General features: G+C 47.5%; 1 protein-coding gene across 4 annotated transcripts in view; it reads left to right on the plus strand.

Annotated features, from left to right (window-relative positions):
• The window catches only part of DCTD (dCMP deaminase), a 48,462-nt gene extending 25,357 nt beyond the window's left edge, over positions 1 to 23,105 (plus strand). For 2 of the 4 annotated variants that reach the window (XM_039250695.1, XM_039250696.1), the window contains one exon: positions 811 to 1,280. In XM_039250695.1, the coding sequence (XP_039106626.1) occupies positions 811 to 889 (79 nt within the window). In that variant the 3' untranslated portion in view covers positions 890 to 1,280. Of the gene's footprint in view, positions 1 to 810; positions 1,281 to 22,944 lie in introns of those variants that run through there. The other 2 variants (XM_039250694.1, XM_039250693.1) reach the window with 2 other exon arrangements.
• Positions 23,106 to 25,224: the final 2,119 nt, after the last annotated feature.

Consider the following 25,224-nt stretch of genomic DNA (forward strand, 5'->3'; position numbering starts at 1 on the left):
AGGCTAAGTTCAACACCTCCGATTCATGGTAAGAAACTTGTTGTGAGACTGACGGCTTTCAAAGCAATGCCTTTGCAGCACTTGTGATCAGCAGCGGGGCTCTGGCCTAACATACTTCTCTTCATCACTGGGGATAGAGGTTCTATGTGACGAATCTCTTGAACTGTTAGGCCTTAATGAGACTTTAAATGCAGATTATTTTCATAATAATCATAATTAGATATTCACCGTTTACTGGTTTGTAAAAGAACACAGTCCCCAGTTTCCTGTTAAGTATTTTAACAGGTACATCAAGGAGTAAAATATATATAGTGGGTTTATTTAACTTCTGCATTTTTAGAATGTGACTTTGAAAATTACTCCACATGAAAGCTGGTTGGTTTGCTTTGCTGTGTGTGCAAGAGGCAAAAGAAAATTTGCTCTTTTTTTGCTCTTGAGCCATTCCAACTTGGCTGCAGAAATTTCCTAGGAAGGAAGATAAATCTGGTGGGAAAACTAGTAATCAGGTGTCATGTTGTGCAGCTAACTTGTTAGAAGTCCTTTGACTCCCTGATAATTCATGAACTCAGCTAGCTGGAGAACGCGCACACCGAGCCACCCCATGCCTCATTTTTTTGGTCTTAAGTCTTTTCTGGTTCGTGTCCCTCTCAGTACGGTGTGCTATAATTGGCTTCTGTAGAGATAAGATATCAAGTGAATCCCGGGAAATTGTCTCCTCCCCGCAGAAAATGTAGGGTAAGCCAAAGTAAACAAATTGCTTTAAACTACTCACTGGATAATATCTTTATATATTTTGTTTCTTGTGTTTAGGAAATTCACACCAAAGTGCAGCAAGATTGTCATTGACTTTGATTCAATTAACAGCAGACCGAGCCAGAAGCTTCAGTGAGTTACATCTCATTAAATCTCCAAAAGATTGGGATTATCCTCTTCTAAGAAGCTGCTAATGCCTTTCATCTTGAAGTCACACATAACTTTTTAATAGCCAGGACAGCAAAAGTAGACCTCTCACGAATAGAAAGCCTCCAATCTTCCCGGGTCTCTCTTGTCACATGGAATCTGCATCTGTTTAAACCATTGATTTGGGGTTTAAAGGACAGAAGCCTGTAGATGGCCTGCCGCACAAGGCAGGAGTGGGGTGCCTTCCCCTATGTGTGCCCGTTTGCCGGGACACTGGTGGCTCTTCTGATTCCACAGCTGCTCCCCGCGCTACAGGTGCTAGAAGGACAAATAAATAATTGCTCTTGTGTTACTGGCAGGATGATCAGACACACTGATTTGAACATCTGGCCCAAATGAAGCAGAACGTGTAGCGCCCTTGGAAAAAAAACAAAAAACGTGGACCCACATGACAGTAGCTGATGCAGAAGACTTGCTTTAGGGAGTTGAAACCCCCACCCACCCACCCACAAATCCTAGGCAGAAGGGCGCGTCTGCCCTGAGGAGTGATGGGCACACGAGACGGGGATGCGTTCTCTGCTTCTGTCCTGCCACCCACGGGGGAGTGGCGCGTTCTTCTTGGGGGCGGGGGGACCCCCGTTGTTTTTGTTTCTTACTTTCTGTGCGTTCTTCACGCAGAGCTCTTACATTAGCTCCTTGAATAATGAGATGTTCCTGTTCGCCCCCAAAACGGTGCCTGCTGAGGCATGAGCGTCGTGGGGACCGAGGTGGCGCGCCGCCCCTGCTGCTTCCGTCGTGCGGAAGAGTCGCTGCTCCTCCCCGTGCCAACACGGTCCATGTCCAAGGCTGCTCTGCAACCAGGGAATAAATTCATGCCTACCCTGTTAGTGAGGTGGGAGGAAATCCAGCCTGCCTCGAGACCGTTTACTCCAGGTCTACTGGTAACGGGAGCTCTTTCAGCCACAGCTCTGTCTCCGCGCCGCGGGGGCGTGGCCTGCGGGGGCGTGGCCTGCGGGGGCGTGGCCGTGCGCCTGTCTTTACTCGCCCTTAGTTTTTATTAGACACACTCCGTAGCTTTGTTGAGAAAAACGCGTTCTAAGCCTTAAAGATTATTACCGTTTTCAAGCGCTCTTATGTTTTCGTGAGTTTTTATTTTGCCTCTGAGGTTTTGCACTCTGTATTCTAGAACGTTTTTGTAACTTGGCTCCTTACCAACATTACTAAACTCTTATTAAAATCTACCACACTGAAGTATGTTCGTTTTTATGGTGTAATCGTGTGCCTAACCCTCCGTTCCTGTCGTTTCTGTACCGTCTTTGAAACACACTGCATATGTTTTCGTGCTCGGAGAACAGTTGGAGGTACGGGTATTTTCCCCGGGGTTGTCGGGAGATGATTCCTTAGGGACCGGGTTGAAGGTGTCAAGAAAGCTCGCTTACCCCTCTCTAAGTGCCCTGCTCCTCGTCTCAGGCAGGCCGTCCTGGCCGTCCGATGGGCCCCAGCCATCCCCTCCCGGGACACCCCAGTCTCCCCCCCGCCCACCTCTTCTGCTGTCTTCACCTGTTCTCTTCTAAATCTCTTCTTCCCCCGCCTCCCCATTTGTTCTTTCTCTCTTCTCTTTCCCAAACCACTTGCCCTCTGCTCCAAAATGCATAAACCAACAGGTACGTAGAAGAAAGAAATCAGTGAAGACACTTAAAGATGGGAAATACAGTAGGTTTTTATGTGGCTGTACATTATGAGCTGTGAGCCCTGTTAGTGAAGAGTGTAATTTTTATGTCACATTCGTAAATATGTCTGGAGGCTAATAAGCCAGGAGTGCATCTAATTTATTTCATTTTGATACTGTATCTCGTCCCATTGGCTACATTGAATTTTAGCAAGGGAAAAAATATGTTTCCCCCCCTGCTGGTGCAGGTTTAACAAGGAAAGATCCTTGCTAAGGAGGAAGTACGTCTATGGACAGTCTGTGCTTGGGTGATTTGTGTGGTGGCGGTCCTCCGAGCCGGTATGTGAGGCTTCACATCTAGCCCGGGCGCTGACCTTGATTTCCTGGTGACTGGACTGTAAGTAATTATGTCTTAGTGTCTAGTGTCACCGTAGGAGTAGTGGGAGCTTCATGTCCAGAGAATTCTGCAGATGTCAGTGTTCCAGTTAATAGAGGTTTGCTTTGAACTGTTGCCTTCGGGAGAAGCATTCCAGAAGGAAGGAGTTTGGAGCAGTCCTCTGCCTTGCGGGCATTACTGGATAATTGTGGCAAAGGGAGACTGTATCTGAGAGCCATGTTGCTGTCTGTCACGGCTAATAAATGACAATAAGGAAGCCATCTTTCACAGAACTGTCATCAGGAGAACTACATTTAAAAGGCAAAATTTGTGAGTGAAATTATAGGAACTCCATTTCCCTGACACATTTTATGCTTTTCTTCTTCTTTTTTTTTTTTTTTTAACAAGTCTGTCCTTAAAGACTTCTGAACCCCAATAAGACCCAGCAGTGAAAGTGATATAATATACTGGCCAGCTTTTCCTAAATTACAAATGAGGAGAACAAAGGAACAAGCCTATAAAGAAAAACTGAGAGGAACTTGAATAAAAACGTAGGCCGGCACGTCCAGTGACCTAAACTTGCAGCATGCCGGGCATAATTTCTCATCTTCCGATGTCCATATCCACTTGAGGATTAAAAATATTTAGGTCGAAGAATAGATCATTGCAGGAGGGCCCAAGGATGCAGAGAAGGTAGCTCTCTATTTGTAACCCTGGTAGGAAGCTTTAATATTCATGGTTCAGTTGTTTCTGTTTTTTAAGGTAAGGCCACTTAAAAAACGGCAATTTTAGCAAGTCATTAGCCAGGACGCCTTGCCCAGGACTCCGTGGGAGGACCCGAGCTCAAGGGTCCAGTGCCCCCCGATGGCTAGAATTAACGGGTCACCGTTGTCGGAGGCAGGCAAAATAACCCTGGGCCCAGGACTTACTGGACCCAGGATCACAGTTACAGGGAAAAGCTTAGCATGTTTCTACCAGTTGAGGGGTGCCCGAGAATTCCAAAAAGACCTAAAGCTAGCCCTGTTTTTCCTTCGTAACTGTTGGAGGGATCCAAAGCCATTTCACCATGAGTATGTGCATCTGTAAGTAATTACTGAGTGCCTGCATCAGGTGGATTCTCTGGTGGCTGCTATTTACAGTTAGAGATGACCCAGGTGGCTAGGTCATAGAATAGTAGAACTGTTCGCTTGATGAAGCCCAACTTTGCCAACTTTTTTTTTTTTCCTGGTACTCGGATTCCTCATTTACTTTCTGACTTAATCAAAGTGGCTCCTCCAGAAGAAAACAGTATTTGTGCTCATCTGTATTTTGAATGAAAAAGTGGTTCTATACCCTGATCCACCAAAGACTATTTTTGATTAGAAACTAAAAGTTGGAAGACGCCTGGGTGGCTCAGTGTGTTAAGCCTCTGACTTCGGCTCAGGTCATGATCTCCAGTCGTGGGTTCGAGCCCCACATTGGGCTCTCGGCTGACAGCTTAGAGCCTGGACCTGCTTCGGATTCTGTGTGTCTCTCTCTGCCTCTCCCATGCTCACACTGTGTCTTTCAAAAATATAGAAACGTTTTAAAAAAAAAGAAATTAAAAGTTGGAGTGCCTGGGTGGTTCAGTAGGTTAATTGTCCACCTCTTGATTTTGGCTGAGGTTGTGATCTCAGGGTCACAAAATAGAGTCATGCATTGGGCCCAGCACTGAGCATGAAGCCTGCTTAAGAGACACTCTCTCTTTCTCTCTCTCTCTCTGCCCTTTACCCGTGCACTTATGCTCTCTTTCAAAAAAATTTTTTTTAAGTTGATATAAGGAGTAAATTCTCATCCAGTGATTTGAAAAATTTATGTCCTTAACAAGTTTTCTTACCAATGTGCCCTTAATTTCCACTGACCCTGTTACCAGCTGGTAACTTCCACATTGAAATGCTTCTAATAATGAGCCTTAGCATTGACATTGTCTACACCCTGTCACAATCCAGACAATCTGAAGAGTACAAAAGTATTTTTATTTTTTCACATAATGATGAGAGACACGAAGGCTGACTTGACATACCTTCACATACAACCTTTTCCTGTAATTGAACTCAACAGATTGGTGAATCCAAAGGAACTGTTAATAGCCACTTGACAGAGCACACCGCATTCATACTTCCAAAGCTTGTTCCGGCCCATTTCTTCTTTTCTACTCTAAAACTTCTTCAATGTGTTGTTTGATGAAATGGGGCCACAAGGAGATGGAGGCACCCAAGGTCGGCTCAACTTTCAGCCAGTCAGGTTTGTCATGTGGTGGCTCCCGAAATCCCAAACACAGAACTTTGCCCTCCCTGAGGAGCCGCTTGGGAGCCTGGAGGGCCAGGCCTGAACAGGTGCGACAGCGTGGAGAGTCATCTTGCTGAGCCGGCTCTGTTTCCCTCTTTGCTAAGCGAGAAAAAAACGCTACCCAAGTATTAAGAAAAAAGGGGGGCTGTGTGCACCTGGCTGGCTCGATCAGAAGAATGTGCGACTCTTGATCTCAGGGTTGTGAGTTCCAGTCCCGTGCTGGATGTCGAGTTTACTTAAGTAAATCAATATTTATACCTGCTGTCCCTGTACCGGTGCCCTGCGGACATGACCTGCACTTTCTCTGGGGTTGAGTTGTCTACTTTTAGTGTCCACATCCTGAGTAAGGACTGTGGGGGAGAGGCAGGGGCCAGAAGTGAAATGTCTGCAGGGGTCTGGCTCTTACTCCCTCTCCAAGGTCAAAGATGTAAAAGGATTGTAAAGGTCCATAATTAAATTGAGTTCAATGTTTCCAAAGAAAATTGGGAGACGGGTTCTTTCTACTACCTGCTCCCCGCTCAGTAGTGGAATTAGTAGGTGGAGCCCAGGGGACTCACAAGCCTGGAGGCTGAAAAGGATGCTGCGCTTGCTTGTTGTAGCCAATGGCCAGGTCTCTCTCCAGCCCCGCGCTCCTTGATTCCCAGTGCCTGCTTCCACTCGCAGGCTGCTCTTCTCTCTCTGTATGTATGTATGTATTTATTTGAGAGAGAGAGTGCGTGCACAGGAGTCACAGGAGGGGCAGAGGGAGAGAAGGAGAATTTTTTTTTAATCTTTATTATTTTTAAGAGAGAGACAGAGTGTGAGCAGGGGAGAAGCCGAGAGAGAGAGGGAGACATGGAATCCGAAGCAGGCTCCAGGCTCTGAGCTGTCACCATAGAGCCTGACACGGAGCTGGATCCCACGACCCTGGGATCATGATCTGAGCCAAAATCAAGAGTGGGACACTCAACCAACTCAGCCACCCAACTCTCTCTTCATGTTCAAATACATATTTTAATATGGTCTAATGCACACAAGATTTACCATCTTCGCCATTTTAAAGTGCCTGGTTCAGTGGTATTAAGTACATGTGTATCGCACAACCATTACCAGGATCCATCTCCAGAATTCTTTTCAGCTTCCAACACTGAAGTTCTGTCCCCACGAAACAACTACCTCTCCCTTCCCCTTTCTGCTCAGCCCCTGGCAGCCCATTTTACTTTCCATCTCTGTGAATATAATCCCTTAGGTACATCCTATATATGATGGAATCACACAGAATTTTCTTTGTGACTGGCTTTCACTCAGCCAATAACGCCAAATAAGGTTTATCTGTGTTGTAGCACGTGTCAGAACTAACTTCCTTTTGAAGGTTGAATAATATTCCACTGCACACCATGTTTTGTTTATCCATTCATTTGGTGGTGGACACTTGGGTTGTTTCCCGCTTTTGGCCAAAATTTTTTTTGAATGTCCTGATGTTTCCTTACAACCTGGCATCAACCGCCTGAGTCCCTGGGAGCCTCCCTTCCTATACTAGTCACCCAAGCATCCTGAAGGCGCTCATATATATATATATATATATATAGTATATATGTCGTATTTTTAACAGCATTCAGAGAGGCTCTTAACACACTTCCTGTGCCCACCCACAGACTTCTATATATCTTTCAGATTGAGCTGGGATCCTGCTTGCTCTAAAGTCTCCCCAGGCTTTCCTCGGCTCAAAATCACCTTTTTCTTCTCTGAAATTCTATAGCAGTTATTGTCAGCAACAATCTTTTTGGAAATGAATTGTGCACTGTTTTATGACATCTCTTCTACTGTCTAGAACTGTTATTGAAACACTTCATTTAACTTTTCATGTTGCTCTCTTCCTGCCCTAACGAGATGATTAACTCCACAAGAGCAGGTGTTGTGTGTTGTGTATCTTTGTACCCCATTGCCTCCCACTCCACACACGTGTTTGCGTGTAAAGTACTCAGAGGGATGTAATATACATGTTTACTCTTTCTTTTTTTAAATGTTTGTTTATTGTTTGAGAGAGACAGAGACAGAGCAGGAGAGGTGGAGGGACAGAGAGAGAAGGAGACACAGAATCAGAAGCAGGCTCCACGCTCTAAGCTGTCAGCACAGAGCACCACCAAGGGCTCAAACTCGTGAAGCGTGAGGTCATGACCTGAGCCCGAGTTGGACGCTTGACCAACTGAGCCACCCAGCAGCCCCATGTTTAATATTTCTGTTTAAAAGTTAGGAACCTGATTGTACTTTAATTCAGTGAAGCAGATGATCAGGAGTCCACTTCCTAAATTATTTTTTCTGTCCTGATTTCCTCATGAATGTTTTGGGGAAAATATGGTTAAATAGAATGTAAGAAATCTTCCTGTTAGCATGCAGGGTTAATGGGCACATTTATCTTTTGAGAGAGGGGAGATTACTATTTAATAAATGTCGTATTTTAAACTTCAGTGTTTCAGATTAAGCATTCTTATATGTGGGTTTGAATTAGGAGTTTGGCAATAATACACACTCTTGGCAGAATGCCTGCAGAGGAGGTTTCCATTTAAACCCATCTGATTAGAAGCTGGCTTGACCTTTTCAGGTCTTAAATCACCAAAGAAAGCTTACCGTTGGGCAGGGGTTCTTTATTTTAACTTTTGCTCATGAACATTGTTACATCTTTGGTATTGGTAAAAATGCCACTTGGTCCGCGTTTTTAATGGGCGTTTTGTTACGGGATTGCTGCCTCTGCACAGTCGTGCAGGGCGTATACAGCCTTTCCTGTTTATTCTGCTGTCTCTTCCCCATTTTCTCCCGAACCAGCAGGCATCAGGAGCCTGTGCAGCTGCAAGTAACAGACACCTGACTCTCAGTGGCTTCAACACACAGTAAATTTTGTCCTCACGTACTAAGAAATACAAAGGCAAGCATTTGGTGGAGCGGGTCGGTCGCTCAGTGATGCCCACAAAGATCTGCGCTTTTTTACGTGCACTCAGCTGTCTTTAGCATCATGTCCGCCAGTTTGTGTTGTCAAGCGCCAAGTGTCCCCACTCAAAGCAAGAACAAGGCGACGGGAGGTGGGGTGGGCGTGTCTCTTTCATCCGGAAAGCAGAAGCTTTCCCAGAAGCCTCAGCAAGCATCGCTTCTGTCTCATTGGCCACATGCGGATCACGTGACCACCCTCGGCTGCAAGGGAGGCTGGTTCAGAACCTGCGTTCCAGGGTCCACAGTGGAGGCCGCAGGGGAGAAGCGGGGGAGGAGGGGATGGTAGTAACGACGGTGGCACCATATACACCTTGCTTGGGAAGACGTCGCCTAGTAGTCGGATTATGCAAGTTACGCAGCTGTTTTTCACATATTAGGGGTTAAGGTATTTGTTGAGTTGGGCAGTGATGTCTGCGTCATGGGGATTTTGGGGTCCTTTGAGTCGGCTTTCAAACTCCTGTGTAAGAAAAAAATCTTCATTTCTCAGTTGGGGCAGAACTATAAAAAAGGGATACAAGCACATGCACACTGTACGCGCGCACGTCGTGTGCGCGCGCGCGCGCACACACACACACACACCCCACACACCATTTGAGGGTAAGATGGCTCCTAAATACTGTGTGTTTTTCCCATGGACGCGAGTATCTTCATCTATAACCACAGTATATTTATCAACGTCAGTACCTTTCATGTTGCAATGCTTTACCATTCATACTCCAGTTTCGTTGGGTTGATTTCATAGTTTTCTTACAGCACCAAAGTACAGGATCCAATCCAAGGGTTGGAGTTACATCTAGTGGTCGTGTCTCTTTAGCTCCTTTGACCTGGAACATTTCCACGGTTGGCACTGGGGTTTTTAAGAGCGCCCCCTTCTCCTGTTGCCTTATGCTAGATTCCTTAGAAGCAGCAGCTTTCAGACTTTATGGTCTCAGGGCCTCTCTTCACTCTTAAAACTTATTGGGCAAGATAAATAAGTAGGAGGGTTATCATGGGCGCATGGTGACCCTAGGTAATGCTGTCATATGATATACAGGACAATTGCGAAGAGACTAAATCCTAAGAGTTCTCATCAGAAGGGAAGAAAATTAGCATATTCCTCATTCAAAACCATATTGACCCCCAAACACTTTCGTTTTTGTAGGTTATAGCTATTGATATGTACCATATTAGAGATTAAAACAAAATTAAAAATGTTTTTCATTCATTTCAAATAACAATAATAAACCCTTTACGTGTTAACATACTTCTATGACAAAGAACTATTTTCCAGAACAATAAAAGCTATTTAGTGAAAAGAGTAGCGATGTCTTACATCGTCTTTTTAAATGAGTTTTAATAGAAAACAGATGTTCCTTTCTGTGAGCACTTGCTGTCCGTGTGCATATTTTAGATGAAGTTTATGAGGAAAGTCCCACTACGTGCAGATACGTGGTTGGGAAAGGGAAGAACATTTTAATAGCCTTTTCAGAAAACTGTAAATATTCTTCGATACCACACCACAACTTGATAAATGGTACTTTTCTTTAAGATGAGTTGCTATGTGGGGGTGCCTCGGTGGCTCAGTCAGCTAAGCTTCCAACTTCAGCTCAGGTCATGACCTCACAGTTGGCAGGTTTGAACCCCACGTCGGGCTCTGTGCTGACAGCTCAGAGCCTGGAGCCTGCTTCGGATTCTGTGTCTCCCTGTCTCGCTGCCCTTCCCCCACTCACATTCTGTCTGTCTCTCTCAAAAATAAAGAAACATTAAAAAAAAATGAGTTGCTATGTAAAATCTGAAACCATATCAGCGAACATTTCCTATTATCTTACATTAAAATTCACTCATCTATCTTGTACCTCGAATTGATGTTTTACCCATGCACGATACTAACGTTGGCCATTTGGAGAATGCTGGTTCATTAGGTAGGTAGATCTTCCACATGTTGACACACTTTATTGTACACTATCCCCAAATCACTTCTATATAAACATCACAGCTGATCTCGTTAGAAAAGTCTTTTAAGTACTGGGAAACTGTCAAGCTCAGTGCCAGATAACAAGTTCTCCAAAACTCTAATTGCATTTTATCTTGAAAGCTTGATTTTATCATTTCATTTTCCTTGAAGTGAGAGGCTTACTTTGTTCATTTTCAAGAAAACATTTTCTGTATACCTAACGCTGAGGAACCACAGTGTGTCTGTTTTTCTTTCCAGCAAACATGTTCCAGGAGCCGAGAGGCTAGTTGGGCTTGCAACTCAAACAACCCAGCAACCGAATGAGTGCTTTTCATCGCTGCTCTTGGGTTTGCAGGGAATGATAGAGAGACTCAAGATTGAAGATTAAGTACAAGTAATACCTTTTTCAGGCTTCATTAAGGACATTCTTAAGCAAAACGGGCCTTTTCTCTTCTTTCTTCTTCCCTTCCCGCAGGGTGTAGTGGTGAACAGTACTAGCACAAGTTGGTACCGCTGCCCTGGTTCATTCACCAGCACTTTACCCACCACTGCTTTGTCTCATCCGTGCAAATATCAACACAGCGAAAAGGGCAAATAACATCTTGGTAGTATAATGAAAATAGTTTCAGGGTGCCTGGGTGGCTCAGTAAGTTAAGGGTCCAACTTCGGCTCAGGTCATGGGTTCGAGCCCCATGTTGGGCTTTATGCTGACAGCAGAGCCTGGAGCCTGCTTCAGATTCTGTGTCTCCCTCTCTCTCTGCCCCTCCCACTTTCACACTTTGTTTCTCTCACTCTCAAAAATAAATGAACATTAAAAAAGAAAGAAAGAAAAGAAACTAGTTTCGACACTGCAGAACCTGGAAAAGACCCTGCAGGACCATGATTTGAGAACCGACTACTTTGATGACAGTGTGGCATCGGCCTGATGGGCATTTGGAAGCATCTGTTCACTGTTGGCTTTGCCCCTTTCTCTTTATGCATTTCTTGGCCTGGGTGACATTAACTGAGATTTTTTTGCATTAAAGACTTGATCCTTTCCCCCTCACCTGTAATTTTATCTCCTCTAATATTGCAGTGAGTAGGTAAGGTCTGATTCATATCTTCATCTTAAGAGAAGAGAAAATAGACCCAACCTTGATATACACCAGGCTCAGGTGGTTTGCTGTAGCTGAACGTATGAAACAGTCCGTAATGATTTGCAAGTTAGAATATCACTGACTCTCTTCTTATTTAATGCCCCTGTGTTCAACTCTTTTTTTTTTTAATTTCTTATGTTTTATTTCTGAGAGAGAGAGAGACAGCGTGAGCAGGGGAGGGTCAGAGAGAGAGGGAGATACAGAATCTGAAGCAGGCTATGAGCTAGCTGTCAGCACAGAGCCCGACGCAGGATTCGAACCCACAAAGTATGAGATCATGACCTGAGCCGAAGTCGGACGCTTAACCGACTGAGCCACTCAGGCACCCCTGGGTTCAACTGTTAGTAAAAGACTGGGAATTGAATCAAGTATTTCAAGAGGATAGAGTGTTTGGTGCTAATGTCTCAGCCACTCAGGCAGGCTGCTGGAAAGGTGGCTCTGAGTTCTAATGAAATCTCCATCCCGGTAATGGCCCCTGCTTCTCTCCTGCCTCCTTTTTGTGGAGTGGGGACCATAGCTTTCCTCTCCAACTCCAGATGAGGCTGACTGGCCATCTTTGTGGTAGCGTCAGCGCTCTTAATTACCTGCGGCAGGCCAAGAGGCGGAAAGCGACAGAGCCATCAACACTTGAACAACACGTGTCGGCACTGATTAGCGCGACTGCTTAGAGCGAGGACTAATGAGGCCGAGGTCACGGACGCAGCCCAGGTAGCCCGGCCACCCTCCGAACGGCAGCCTCCGCCCAGGCAGCTGCCTCGCAGATGCTCATGGCCTTCTGGAAGGGGGCCGGGGAGGCGCGAGCCAGCAGTCAGCATGGGCTCCTTTTGTTTAACTCCAAACAAAATAAAAACAGGTTCTCTAATGCACCACCCCCTGCGATCCCTCTCTAGGAATATCAGACTTAATTATTCAAATTTAATTTGTTAGCCATTTGGTGGTTTAATTTTTTAAAAACCTAATGATTTATTAGCATTTTTATAACAAGCAACATTTAATATCTATTAATGAGAGTTCAAATGGATCAACTATTTAATTTCTTAATGAAATGCATCAGAAAAGTATTGCTTAGAAGAAACTCCATACCGCGAGCGTGTTCTCGGCATGTTTGGTGACCTTGAGTCCTCCGTGCTACTGGAGGAGGCAGGAAGGAAGGGGAGTCCAGTGCCCCCCACCCGCAGCCCTGGCTTCTGAGAGGCAAGCAGGGGCTCGGGGAAGGGGTGCAGCGCAGCTCTCCCTTAGCCCACAGATTTCTGGGACCAACACCGACCACGTCGCGGGTTCTGCTCACCCCCCTGTGAGAAGTGCCTGATGAAAATACACACGCACGTGGATCCATCCCTTTGCGCCCCGGTGTAGCGCCGTCCTCCCTGGAAGTGAAGTTCCAGCTTGTGCAATAGAGGGAAGAAGGACCCAGCGGCACTGTGACACGCGTGTCCCCTTGCACCCCAAGACGGGGTTCTCCAACGGCAGCGGCACCCCGATTTCAAAGCACATGGCACGTTCTTCCTTGGTGAGGGGGTGCATGGCTGTGGAAAGGACTCAGTGCGGAGCATGCCCCCCCCCCCCCCGCACGGAACCCTCCGGGGAGGCCGCAGGGGGAGGCGGGCAGGTGCCGAGTGCCCAGGCCCCGCGGGTGGAGACGCCAGGCGTGAGCTCCGGGCTCCCCGGGTTGGCGGCCTTGGGTGTGGATCTCAAGGCCAGAGCGGATCCCAAGAGTCGATCCCAGGACCCTGCAGGGAGGGGCAGCCTGCCGCCTTGGAAACCCCGTTTCACTGAGGAGGAGGAGGAGTTGTTTCAGGTCCCCGGGGCGCGGCCGGGGAACCAGAACGGCAGCAGGTTTGCGGGGGGCGGGGCGGGGGAGGGAAGCTTCTAGGCTCCTGAAACGCGAGCCTGGAGCCTTGACCCACCCGAGTCCGACGGCACCGGTGAGTCCGCCTTGGTGGGCGGGCCGCAGGGCACCGTTGTCACCGGAGACATATGGACGCGCGCTCTGCGGAGAAGGGGCGCGCAGGTCAGGGCCCCCCCAGGCGGCGAGGCGGACCCGGGTGAGGACACCGGCTTCCCGCCTCCAAGGCCTGGCTGGGATCCTGGGCTAAGCGCCACGCGGCCCCCGCGCTCCGTGGCTGCCCGCCGTGGCCGCAGGTCCAGCCTTCGCTCTGCCGTGCGGAGCCCGGTGCTCCGGCCTCGCCGGCGTCTGCGGGGTTTCTGGAACCGTCCATCGAGGCCGCGCTGCCGCACGTGCTGCTCCCTCCTGGACCCGCGCTCCCTTCCCGGGACATCCGGTCGCCCCCCTCGCTGCCCCTCAGGGAGGCCTCCCCTGCCCCCCTGCCCTCTCGGCAGCCCACCCCCAGTCTCCACTGCGCGCCATGTCCTTCCGTCTCACAAGGTGGGAAGGTGCTACAGATTGCATTCACTACAGCGAATGTGCTACTGAACCGCCTACTTAGAAATGATTAAGAGGTCAATTTTAGGTTATGTGTGTTTTCACACAACAAAGAACAAAACCGAAACCAGCCACCCCCGCCTCCACGTGTGGTCACCAGGGGGTGACGTAGGGGGTGACGTAGGTGGTGAACCGTCTCCTGAGTTTGGGTGACGTTCTGAAGTGCCCACCCGACTTTACCCCCCCCCCCCCAGCCCCTTGCTCTAATCACCCCCTGCCTGGACATCCTTGCAGCCAACTCAAGAAATCCGAGCAGCACACATTCAGCGTCTTCTGTGTGCTTCGGTTCCTCCGGATGCCGCGGCCCCGCCTGAGTGCCTGGGACCGTGTCAGGGGCACCTTTCCTGTTTCACCCAGCTTCCTTAGGACCCGGTCGTGCAGACACCTGCTCTGAACGTGCCCCCCTCCCCCCCGGGCCTCCCGCCCAGGGCTTGGCCAGGTGTCTTGCTCGTGTGGCATAAATAGAATTGCAGTGCGGCTGTGCACGGAACCCGGGTGGCTCTGGAGCCCTCGCTCTAGAGAATTCGACGCAGAGCACCATTTCTATTATCACTTAGTAATTGGAGTTTTGCGGGCTTGGAATTACTGCTAATGGAAAGCAAATGGGCTAAGAATCAAGAAATAAGCACTTGAGCAACCAGCACCACTCAGTAAAGCAAAGAGGCTATTGTGCTGCTTTATGGGGATAGAGATCATCATTTGTGGAAAGATTTGCAAACACCTCACCAGCCCGGACAGACGGCCCCACTAGGCTATCTCGTGGCCCTGCCCTCCCTGCCCCTTGTGGCATGATTTTGCCCGAGGGCCAGGACAGAGATTGTGAGTTTGCCTTTTGCTTTCTCTCCGGCACCCAGACTGCAGACGCTCTCAGAACCCAAAACATGTCCTTACGCTTTCCCCTTAGACCTCCTCGGCTCTGTCGCCGGCCGCAGCCCAGAGGACAGGCAGTGACAGGCCTGGAAGGGGGCCGCTGGGGGCGAGGAGCCCGGGACAGCGGCTCTTGACTCAAGGAGAGCAAAGTGGCTGTGAAGAGTGACGCTTCCCGGGGTTTGCTGACCCGCGGGCTCCAAGCTGATCTTGCCTTTTCTCCTCCGTGGGGTGATGTCAGCCGTCATACATTTACATGAGGGGCCTTTTCTCCGCAGATCACGCCACCCCCTTCCCAGCGGCTAAAAGGCAATTTAATATGCAGAAGTTCTGCTAGAACAGCATTAGGTTATGACATGAGGAAATGAAAAAAAAAAAAAAATAACAACAAAAAAACCCAAGCCCAGTCTGCCCTTCAGGCGCCCCCCTGAGAGAGGGCACTGCTGGGGGCCAAGGACAGAGGAGCGCTAAGCCGCTTCACTGTCTGCGGAAGCCCGTCAAGACTCACGCGAGTTCTCATGGTCAAGGTGGTCTGAGGGCTCGAGGGGCTGCGGCGTTCCACTCCCTGGTGCTGGGGGTGCTCGGGACACGTCCAGACAGCCTCTGGGTGGGGAGAGAGGAAGCAGCCCTAACTCTGCGGCCTAGGCCCTCAGAAAACGTGCCTCCACTCACTCACCGGCGACTCCCTCACTTAGCCATTAAATGTCACTGCAGCCCGTTGGCACAGGGGAGAGAATCTACATCGAGCAGTAAAAAAGGTGATGAAATGGAAGAAGTTGTGAAATGACATTTTTTTTCCAGCGGGTCTGTCATATCTCCTGCATGGAGGAAAATTGCTTTCTGTAAATCTTGGTCCAACAGAACAAAACACCTATTTCTTTCCAGTTGGGGAGACAGCCATTCTCATCGGCATAATGAAGGTATTGTAAGCTGTGACTTTTACAAAGTCTGAGGGAAACCAATCTGCGATCTTGACAGATATGATCTTTCCGGGATGCGCTGTGCGTTTACGGTGGCGAGAGACCTCAATTAATTTATGAGTGAGGACAGTGGGATGTGACCCCTTGTGTGTAGTCTAGGTGGAGCCGTCCCTGTCTGAATTTATGTTCTGGTAATTTAAAAAGATTTATATTAAGCTTTTCTTTCATTTTGAGAGTAGATTAAAATTCTAATGGAAACCATTTGTATGCATTTGTTGAATTGAATAGTATTTATGGCTGCGTTAAAAAAATGCTGCAAAATTCTGCTGATAATAAAGTCAGTGAAGCAGGAATAAGTGTAAAAACAGGAAGGGAAGACTCAATAGAGACCGTACTGTATTATACAAGCGTAATGAGGGAGAGAAGCCGAGCAGAACGGGGCAGGGATAAGGCCCCCGAACGGGATAGTTTTCCTTATTTAGTGTAAGGTGTTAGAGTCCTTTTATGACTTGACACCAAATTTAAATTTAGAAATAAGCCAGGTTGGTCCTCGCAGACCCCGGGGCCATTTGCCCTTTCCTGTCATTCTTGAACTCAGGCCAGTGTCCGGTACCCATGGCAGGGAAAGAAAAGCTAGGCAGTGTCTCAGAAAGGTGCTGAGCCCAGGCATCTCGTGGGGGTCAGGCACAGACCTGAGCGCAGGTGCGTGGTGCCGTGCGTTCTGGGCAAGGCCAGGGACGTCCTGGTGCGTGGCTCTGTCGGTGTGCCCCAGCACCCACATTCACGGCCGTGGCCACCTGACCAGTGTCTGGATCGGGGGGCCGCTGGGGTCGCCTCCACAGCGAAGGGCAAGGTGCTTTGTCAGTGGTCTTTCCTCGGCCTCCTGGGGAAGGAAAGCCAGTGACACATCGATCTTGGACCACAGCATCCACGCAAAGGCAGCCAGGGGAAGGCCCTCTCGTGTCCCCTTTCCCAGGGGAGGGAGGTAGGAAGCACCCTGGGGCACCTTAGTTGTCCGAAGTGCAGAGAAGCTTGGCGATCTGTCAGCATCCATCGCAGAGCCGAGAGAGAGGGGTGCGGGGAATCGTGTGTTCTCTCAGAAAGGACAGCCCCGATCGCGTGTTGGGAGTCAGGCAACGCCAGGCATGATGGTTAAAGGCGATAAGTGAGGAGAAAATGGAAATTTCCTGCGAGCCTGCGCTGCTCTGCTCCTGGGTCGTCGTTTATACTCCGGGTGGTAAGCACGTTCTCTCGCAGAGCCGCCGGATGTCATAAAACGCCTTACGGTGCATTAGAACAGAGCTGAGCATTAGCGCACTTTACCGCTGCAAAGTGGCAGTGCCGTCCCCGGGAGCCTGCATGAAATGCAGGAGTGTCTTAAGAAAGTACTGGTTTAATTTTCCCTCACAACTGCACCAAAGCTGGAAATGCAGGAGTTTGGCCCAGGCGTTTGCAGGGGGCACAGAACACCCCCGTGCGGCCCAGAGCACAGGCCTTCCCGGCCCCGCCAGTCCAACCGGCCTCAGAGGCTGGCGCTTCTATTCTGTATAGCACCTGTCCTGTCTGTGAGGCCAGGAAATGGGCCTCTCTGGTCAACCGTGTACCCTCGGCATCTAGCACAGGTCTTGACACACAGGACATACATGGTGAGCTGAACCATTATGTTCGAGGCCCCACGGGAGCTACAACACAGAGTCAAGGTCCCTGCAGGTAACAGGCTAGAGGCTTGAGCCAGAGCGGGAAGTGCTGGCCTGAGCTCAGTGTAAATCTTAAGTTTCAGTGACTGGTCACAAGTTTTCAAAATTTACTTTTCTATCAACTGCTCTTAGCCTCCAATATTACCGCACGGCTCTATATAATTCAATAGAACTCCTTCAAGCCAGTTGCTACAAGCTTTACGGACTTTGTCATCGTGCGATTGCCGGACCAATCCTAGAAAGCAGGTGTCATTATTGTCATCTCATTCAGAGATGAGAAGGCAGCCTTGGGGAGATGTAAGAACTTGCCAGTTGTCACGTGATTGCTAAGTCAGACAGGTAGAATTGGGGTTCGCATTTGAATCTCAGCCCAGTTCCCTCTCATGTCTTCACCTGCTTCATGACTATTCACTGGACATCTGAGCCTGGCATCGTGCTGAATGGAGGTGGCGGTGGGGGTGTGTGTCACGGTACATTGACTCTGCCCTAAAGAAGCTCATAAACTATTAGGGAAAGCTCATTTGTACACACAAATTATCACCCAGAATACAAGCATTCTGAGAGTGGAGTAGACGGAAGTACCCTTAGCCACTCTAACCCACAGGGGAGGTAGTAGATGGAGGAAGGGTTTCCAGAGGAGGGATACTTCAACTAGTTCTTGGAACACGAACGCTTCTTGCCAGGACAACCACAGAAAGAGCAAGAGTGGAGGGTCTGTGCTCAGACAGCGAGGCTGTCCCGGAACCCCCTTCCACCATAAAGCTCAAACTCACTACCCCTTGTCCACAGCACTTTCAACCTCTTTTATTTTTTTGTTTTCCATAGAAGTCAACACATACAACATACGGCATGTGGATAGGCTGGTCCTCCCAAATGCCCACGTTCTAATCCTCAGAAGCCAGGAATATGTGAGCTCCTATGGCCAAACAGACTTTGCAGATGGGATTAAGTTAAGGATCTTGAGATGGGAAATTACCCTGGCTTATCTGGGTGTGCCTGATGCACTCAGGAAAGTCCTTGTAAGATGGATGAAGATACACGTATGTTCAGAGAGAAGAGAATGAGCTTCAAAGCTGCCTTTGAAAATGGAGAAAGCCACTAGAATACGAGAGGCCAGCAGTCACCACTAGATGCTAAAAAAGGCAAGGAAATGGACTCCCACCTGGAGCCTCGAGAAAGAACCAGTCCTGCTGATGCCTTGACTTTAGTCTTCGAAGACTTGTTTTGGATTTCTGACCTCCAGAACTGTAAGGGAATCAAGTGTGCGTTGCTGTAAGCTACTAAGTGTGGGGTGATTTGTTACAGCAGCAATAGGAAGCTGATCCAGCTCATCTCTGCGTGTGTTCATGTTTATTAACTGCTTCTACTGGAGATGAACTCCATGAGGCCTGGACTTTGTCTACTGTCTTCACTGTTACATTCTTAGTGCCTCGGACAGAGTGTTGAATGAACAAAGACGCAGAGGCAGTGCAGGAGGAGAGACCGCTGTGGGGCATAGGGCGAGGGGAGGCCCTGAGGTGTGAAGGTCAAGGCGTGCTCTGCAATAGCAGGTGAGCTGAAATGGGACAGGTGGGGGCCTTGGAGATGTTGGAGGAGTTGATTCTGCAGCATTTATTCTGCAAGGGAAGAGCTGGTGATGGGTTTTATGTAGAATGAGAGCACGATAATATTTGCTTATTGCTTTTTAAGTAATTTTTGAAGTCATTTTCCCTGTTTATTGTTAATAATTGGAGATACATAGAGACATGGGCAAAAAAATAAAAATCACCCATAATCTCATTTCCTAGAGAAAGCCATGCGTAACCTCCTAATTTTTTTTTTTTAATGTTTATTTGTTTTGAGAGAAAGAGACAGACAGAATGTAAGTAGGGGAGAGTCAGAGAGAGAGGGAGACACAGAATCTGAAGCAGGCTCCAAGCTCTGAGCTGTCAGCACAGAGCCCGATGTGGGGATCGAACCCACGAACCATGAGATCATTACCTGAGCCCAAGTCAGACGCTTCACCGACTGAGCCACCCAGGCACCCTAGCCATTGTTAACACATTAGTTAGTGTGTCTCTTCAAAATTGAGATTATATTTTATATACTATTTTGGAACTTGCTTTTTTCCTTTAATGTGAATTTTACCATGTCATTATTCTTCTAAAAATATGGCATTTAATGACTACATCGTATTCTCTCATACAAAAATAACTACATTTATTTAACTGATTGTCTCTAACTGGACAATTCATTTATTTCTCCAACAATTTGTTATTAAAAGTAATAACAGTCGTGCCTGGCATATAGGGGGCATGCAATATTTGTTGAATAAATGGATGGATGAATAATTTCAGGACACTGTCATGCATAAATCTATATGTCTCTGATTGTTTCTGTAGGAAAAAGATTCTTACAAGTGAGTGTCGGATCAAAGGATGTATTATTTTTTTAAAATGGCTTTCAATACATATGGCCAGATTGCCTTTCTAAAAGGTTACAAAAATTACAACCCCACTAGTAATATTTGAGTGCATAATTTCACTGCACTGATGGTGGTATTGTAATTTTTTAAGCCCTTACTTGTATGTTAGAAAAGTTACCATGGGGACAGGTAGGCAGTAGTTAAGGGGTCTTGTGAAGTTCAGGCAAACAATGGTAACAACCTTAACTGTAGCCATGGAGGTTATATGAGCAAGGAGATCTGAGCCCTGTGTAGGACGCGGAATAAATAGGACTTGAATGCAGAAGGTTGAAAGGATGTTAGAACGATTCTCAGGTTTCTGCCCGGGTAGAGTATTGGTTGGGATTTTCTGTTGCCAGTGACAAGAAACCACTCTGATTTAGTTCACAAGGCTTATTGTAAGGCTATGGAGCAAACCAGAGTCAGAGCTGAGGCAGAAGTCTCCAGAAACACCGGGATCCCAGCACCATTCAGGAATCCAAGAGGAAGAGAGGAATGCACAATACCTCCTCGGGCCCCCCGCCCCAGGATGTGTCTGCTCTTGAGTGTCACATTCCTTAAGCTTCCAATTCCACGGAGAAACGTTAATCTGGTCCACTTTGGGTCAATGATCTAGCCTGTGGCCAGAGGCAGAGGGACCTCTTCACAGACAGCCTACCAGAAGAGAGAAGGGTCTATGGTGTTACTGGCAGCAGACCATGTGAATCAATGCCCGGCACGTAAACATTCATGGCCCCGCTGGAATGGGGATGGAGCTAGTACAACGGAAAAATCTGGGGCAGTGTTTTTTTTTTTTTTAGAAGATGTGCCTTCTTCACTCCCTACATCCCTTTTCTTCAGCTCAAAGCAGAGGGGACATTTGAGGCACAAGATACAAGGAGCCTGGGACACAGAACTAGCGCGTGGAAAGGCTGGCTGTTGAAGTGGAGTGCTACATGAGTGAGAAATAAAGGTTGAGATCGCCACACCATTGAAATGTTGGGGTTTATTTCTTACTACTGCTAATTTAATGACCTCATAAACACCTCCGGATACTTGTTTCATAAAGGGCTGAGAAGAATTAAATGAGCAATGGGTGAAAGAGTAGCATGATTTTTTAAAAATGATTTTTAATGTTTATTTACTTTTGAAAGAGAGAAAGAGTGAATGAGCGGGGGGAGCAGAGAGAGAGGGAGACACAGAATCTGAAGCAGGCTCCAGGCTCCAGGCTCCAGGCTCAGTCAGCACAGAGCCAGATGCGGGGCCCGAACCCACGAACCGCGAGATCATGACCTAAGAGAAAGTCGGACGCTTAACCGACTAAGCCACCCAGGCGCCCCAAGAGTAGCATATTCTTAAAGACACCGGAAATAATCCTGCAATTCTACTTCTAGGTAACTGCCCAAGAGTAATAAAAACATATATTCACACAAAAACTTGGGTCTGTGGGTACATAGCAGCATCATACATAATAGCCCCAACAGGGAAACAACATAATGTCCATCCACTGATGACTGGATAAATAAAATGTGGCCTCTCTACATAATACAGTTCAGCAATAAAAAGAAATTAAGTATTGATCCATGCTATAATACGGATAAACCTTGAAGACACTATGCTAAGTAAGAGAAGCCAGTTACAGAAGACCACATAGTGGAGGAGTCTGTTTATAGGAATGTCCAAAAATAGACAAATCTACAGACAGAAATAGATTAGCTGCTGCCGGGGGTGGGAGTGGGGGGGTTAGGTTGAAGGAAATGGGGAAATGACCACTAATGGGTGTGGAGTTCTTTTTGGAGTAATGGGACCGTGATGAAAATGTTCGAAAATTGATGGTGGTGACGTTTGCGCTGCTCGGTGAATATACCAGACTGAATTGAACACTTGAAGTAGGTGGCTTGCATGGTATGTGACTCTTTCTCACTAAAGCTCTTGCTTTTGTAAAAAAGACAGCCACGCAGGGGATAATCACACAGTGAGGCCACGATGAAAACAAACAGCTCACCCGGCAGCTCTTCTCCCAAGTGCCCGTGTCCCGAGCACAGCAGCGGCTCTTGGGGCTCAGCTCTCCGAGACTAAGCCCAGTACTTGCTTTACGTAGAGGGCGAAGACTCTGGCTTCCAAGGAGAGCAGAGCTTTGTTTCCAGGCGATGTACGAATATGAAGGTCAAAGACGAGCTGACCGAAGGCCAATCCCCAAACAGTTCAAGGGGACTGTTGCTCTCTGCTGGCACAGGTTTTACAAATAATGCGACAGAACCGGAGACACTGGAATGGGGGGCGGTGGGGGGGGACTGCGAGGCACAGAATGAGTTTGGCAATATCCAATATCCAGGGCACAGAAGGGAGGTTTGTGTGGGCTCGCGGAGTGTGTAACCAGGTTAGGGACAGTTGAGCTGAGCGCAGGTCAGACGCCCGTCAGAGGCTCTGAATGCAAAACCGTTCTGAAAAGCATAAAGTGCTCTCCGATGTGAGCTGCTAACGGGATGTGCGGAAAAATTATTTTCATTTGAATGGAAGGAGAGAAATAAACAAACAAAAGGAAGCCAGAAGGCTTTTCAGGTATTTAACCGTGAATTTGTACTTTGAACGGAGAGGAAGAAAACAGAATCCATAATGACGATTAGAAACTTATCATTGGTTACCAGCAGAGACCAAAACCTGGCCTTAATCTCGGCGGGACTCTGCTTGCCCCAGTCAATGAATCAGGGACTCTTAAGCCCTCTGTTGTTGAGCACACTTGAACCCTGAGCCTCAGCCTCCCTCCTGGGCAGCCTGCCCCACCCTGGTTTCTGAAGCTCAGGGCAGAACCGTGCTGAAGACGAGCTTGTTTAAGAGATTTCCTTTTGCGGGGAGCACTTGGGTGGCTCAGTCAGTTAGATGTCCGACTTGGGTTCAGGTCATGATCTCTTGGTTCCTGAGTTCGAGCCCCACATCAGGCTCTGTGCTGACAGCTCAGAGCCTGGAACCTGCTTCGGATTCTGTGTCTGCCTCTCTCTCTGCTCCTCCGCTGCTCATACTCTGTCTCTGTCTCTGTCTCTCTCTCTCAAAAGTACATAAACATTAAAAATTGAGATTTCCTTTTTTTAGTTTTATTTATTTTTTGAGAGGGAGAGCAGACAGGGGAGGGGCAGAGAGAGGGGGACAGAGGACCCAAAGCGGGCTCGCCACAGGCTGACAGCAGCAAGCCTGACATGGGGCTCGAACTCATGAACCACAAGATCATGACCTGAGCCAAAGTCTGATGTTCCACCGACTGAGCCATCCAGGTGCCCTAAGAGATTTTCTGCTCTGTGGCTTTTGTCTTCAGGTGCTCCAGACTCTGATGGACTGCAGATAAGGAAACCTGAAAGATTTCTGCCAGAAGAGGGAGGCATACAGCATCGATAGGGAAGTTCAAGTTTGATGAAGAGAAGAAAGGCTGGCCTTGCTCCAGAAAGCACACGATTTTATTCGTTTTGTAGTCTTTTCTCTTGAAGAAACACTTCTTGCTGCCTTTCTTGGGGAAGAATTCCTCTATTTTATTATGAAAGAAGGAAAGAGCACAAGCCTGGTGGGCCTTCCCATATTCCTGCAATGTGTCAGGTCAGTATTATTTTATAGATGAGGACACTGGACATGGATGTTTATTAGCCCTCCGTGGGCCCATGTCAAACGCAGCTCTGACCTCCAAGTTCATTGTCTTTCCATCGCTCCCCACAGCCTCCCAAGAAAAATGGCTTCCCCTTGCCCCCCTTGTCCAGGAAAAAGGAGTTTCCTTGTTTCCTCTGGATGGGAAATGGCGGGAATAAAATTACCATGTTCTAACAGGTAGTTCGTTCATGCTCCTGGCTGCACTGAATTATTATTTATTTTTTTATTCTTTTTTAAAAACTGAGTCAGAGAGAAATATTTTATTTTATTTTAAGTTTATTTACTTACTTATTTATTTAGTGAGGGCACAGGCAGCGGAAGGGCAGGGAGAAGGAGAGACGACCTCAAGCAGGTTCCGTTCCATCAGTGCACGGGCTGACATGGGGACCGAACCCAAGAACTGTGAGATCATGAGCTGAGCCACAATCAAGAGCCAGACACTTAACAGACTCAGCCATCCAGGCGCCCCTGAATTATTATTTTTCAAAGTTAATTTATTTAATTTTTTAGTAATCTGTATACCCAACGTGGGGCTCAAACTCACACCCCTAGATCAAGAGTTGCCGGCTCTTCTGACTGAGCTGGCCGGTGCCCTGCCCTGAGTTGTTTGAATCCAGCTCCTCAGCCTCAGGCACCCTGACCTTCAGAACGCTTACTTATGGCTTATTTTCCGGTGCGAGCTGCGAGTAAGGCTGATGTCTCTCTTCTGCAGTGACCTCAAACCCTGAACCTGGCAAGAGCTGGAGGGAAGCTGTGGAATGGGATTCACGCTCAAGGTTTGCCATCCGAGGTCCCCACTGGGATAAAACGCCACGCGGGACTCCAGATTTTTGCAGGAAACCAGGGGCACTGACATCAGTTTGTTCCAGCGGCTTTTCTAGGACTCGAGTGTGTGTTAGAAGAACGTAAGGTGCTGTGTGCTTAGTCACCAGGTTTGAGCTGGTCCATTTGCTACATGGAGGAAAGGCTTCTCATTCACTGAGATTCAGAGTGTGACCAGGTCTTTCACGTGTTTACGGTCCCCAGCCTGCCCCCCACGGCGTTTCTCCAGTGTGGGTGCTTATTTTTGCTTCCCTAAGCCACTGCATAAACATTTCAAAACGTTTTTTTTGGAGTGTGGTTTTAAAATAAGTGTTCTTAAAATTTTTTGAGGGGGGGGGCCAAGGCACCCCTCTGAAAATCTATGGACCCTTTTTCAGCATTATATATATATAATAATATATATATATCAAATATATATATATTTGAGAGAGAGAGAGAACACGCATGCACAAGCAGCAGGGGGCAGAGAGAGAGGGAGAGAGAGAATCTCAAGCAGGCTACTCACTGTTGGCCCTGATGGGGGGTTTGATCTGACAAATTGTGAGATCATGACCTGAGCTGACACTAAGAGTCTGACATCTAATTGACTGAGCCACCCAGGCGCCCTCAGAATAATATTTTTAAATGCATAAAATAAAATACACAGGGTTACAATGGAAACCAATTATATTGTTATATAGTTATCAACATTTTTTTAAAAGCTCATTTGTGCTAGAGTAAATGCTGTTTTTTTAAATTAATGAGTTAGATAAGATCTCACATAGGTTTAATACTATAATTTTGAAGTAGTGATAAATATTTAAGGATAATAATATTTAAGGATAAATTAAGGATAAATATTTCAAGATACGTGTAGCAACTCACAACGGAATAAGAACATGTGATTTCTGGGGGGAACAAACCACAGCAACTGACACTGTGATTCAGCGTCCACACTGCTAGCGAAAGGAAAAGCTGTTTTAGCTGGAGGCTAGTGACAATGAAGATGTAATTGTCTTCCTACCTGAGCTGTGGGGTCCCCCTGAATTCACAGGCCTCCTTTCAGCAATGGGAAAGCTCAGCTTTTTCCACTCAAGAATTTTTAGGGAAACAACTAATTGAGTATTGCTGTTCCAGACCAGGTTGATTTCTCTTG

The sequence above is a fragment of the Hyaena hyaena genome, unplaced genomic scaffold (genome assembly GCF_003009895.1).
Source record: "Hyaena hyaena isolate Hyena2069 unplaced genomic scaffold, ASM300989v1 scaffold_377, whole genome shotgun sequence".
NCBI lineage: Eukaryota > Metazoa > Chordata > Mammalia > Carnivora > Hyaenidae > Hyaena > Hyaena hyaena.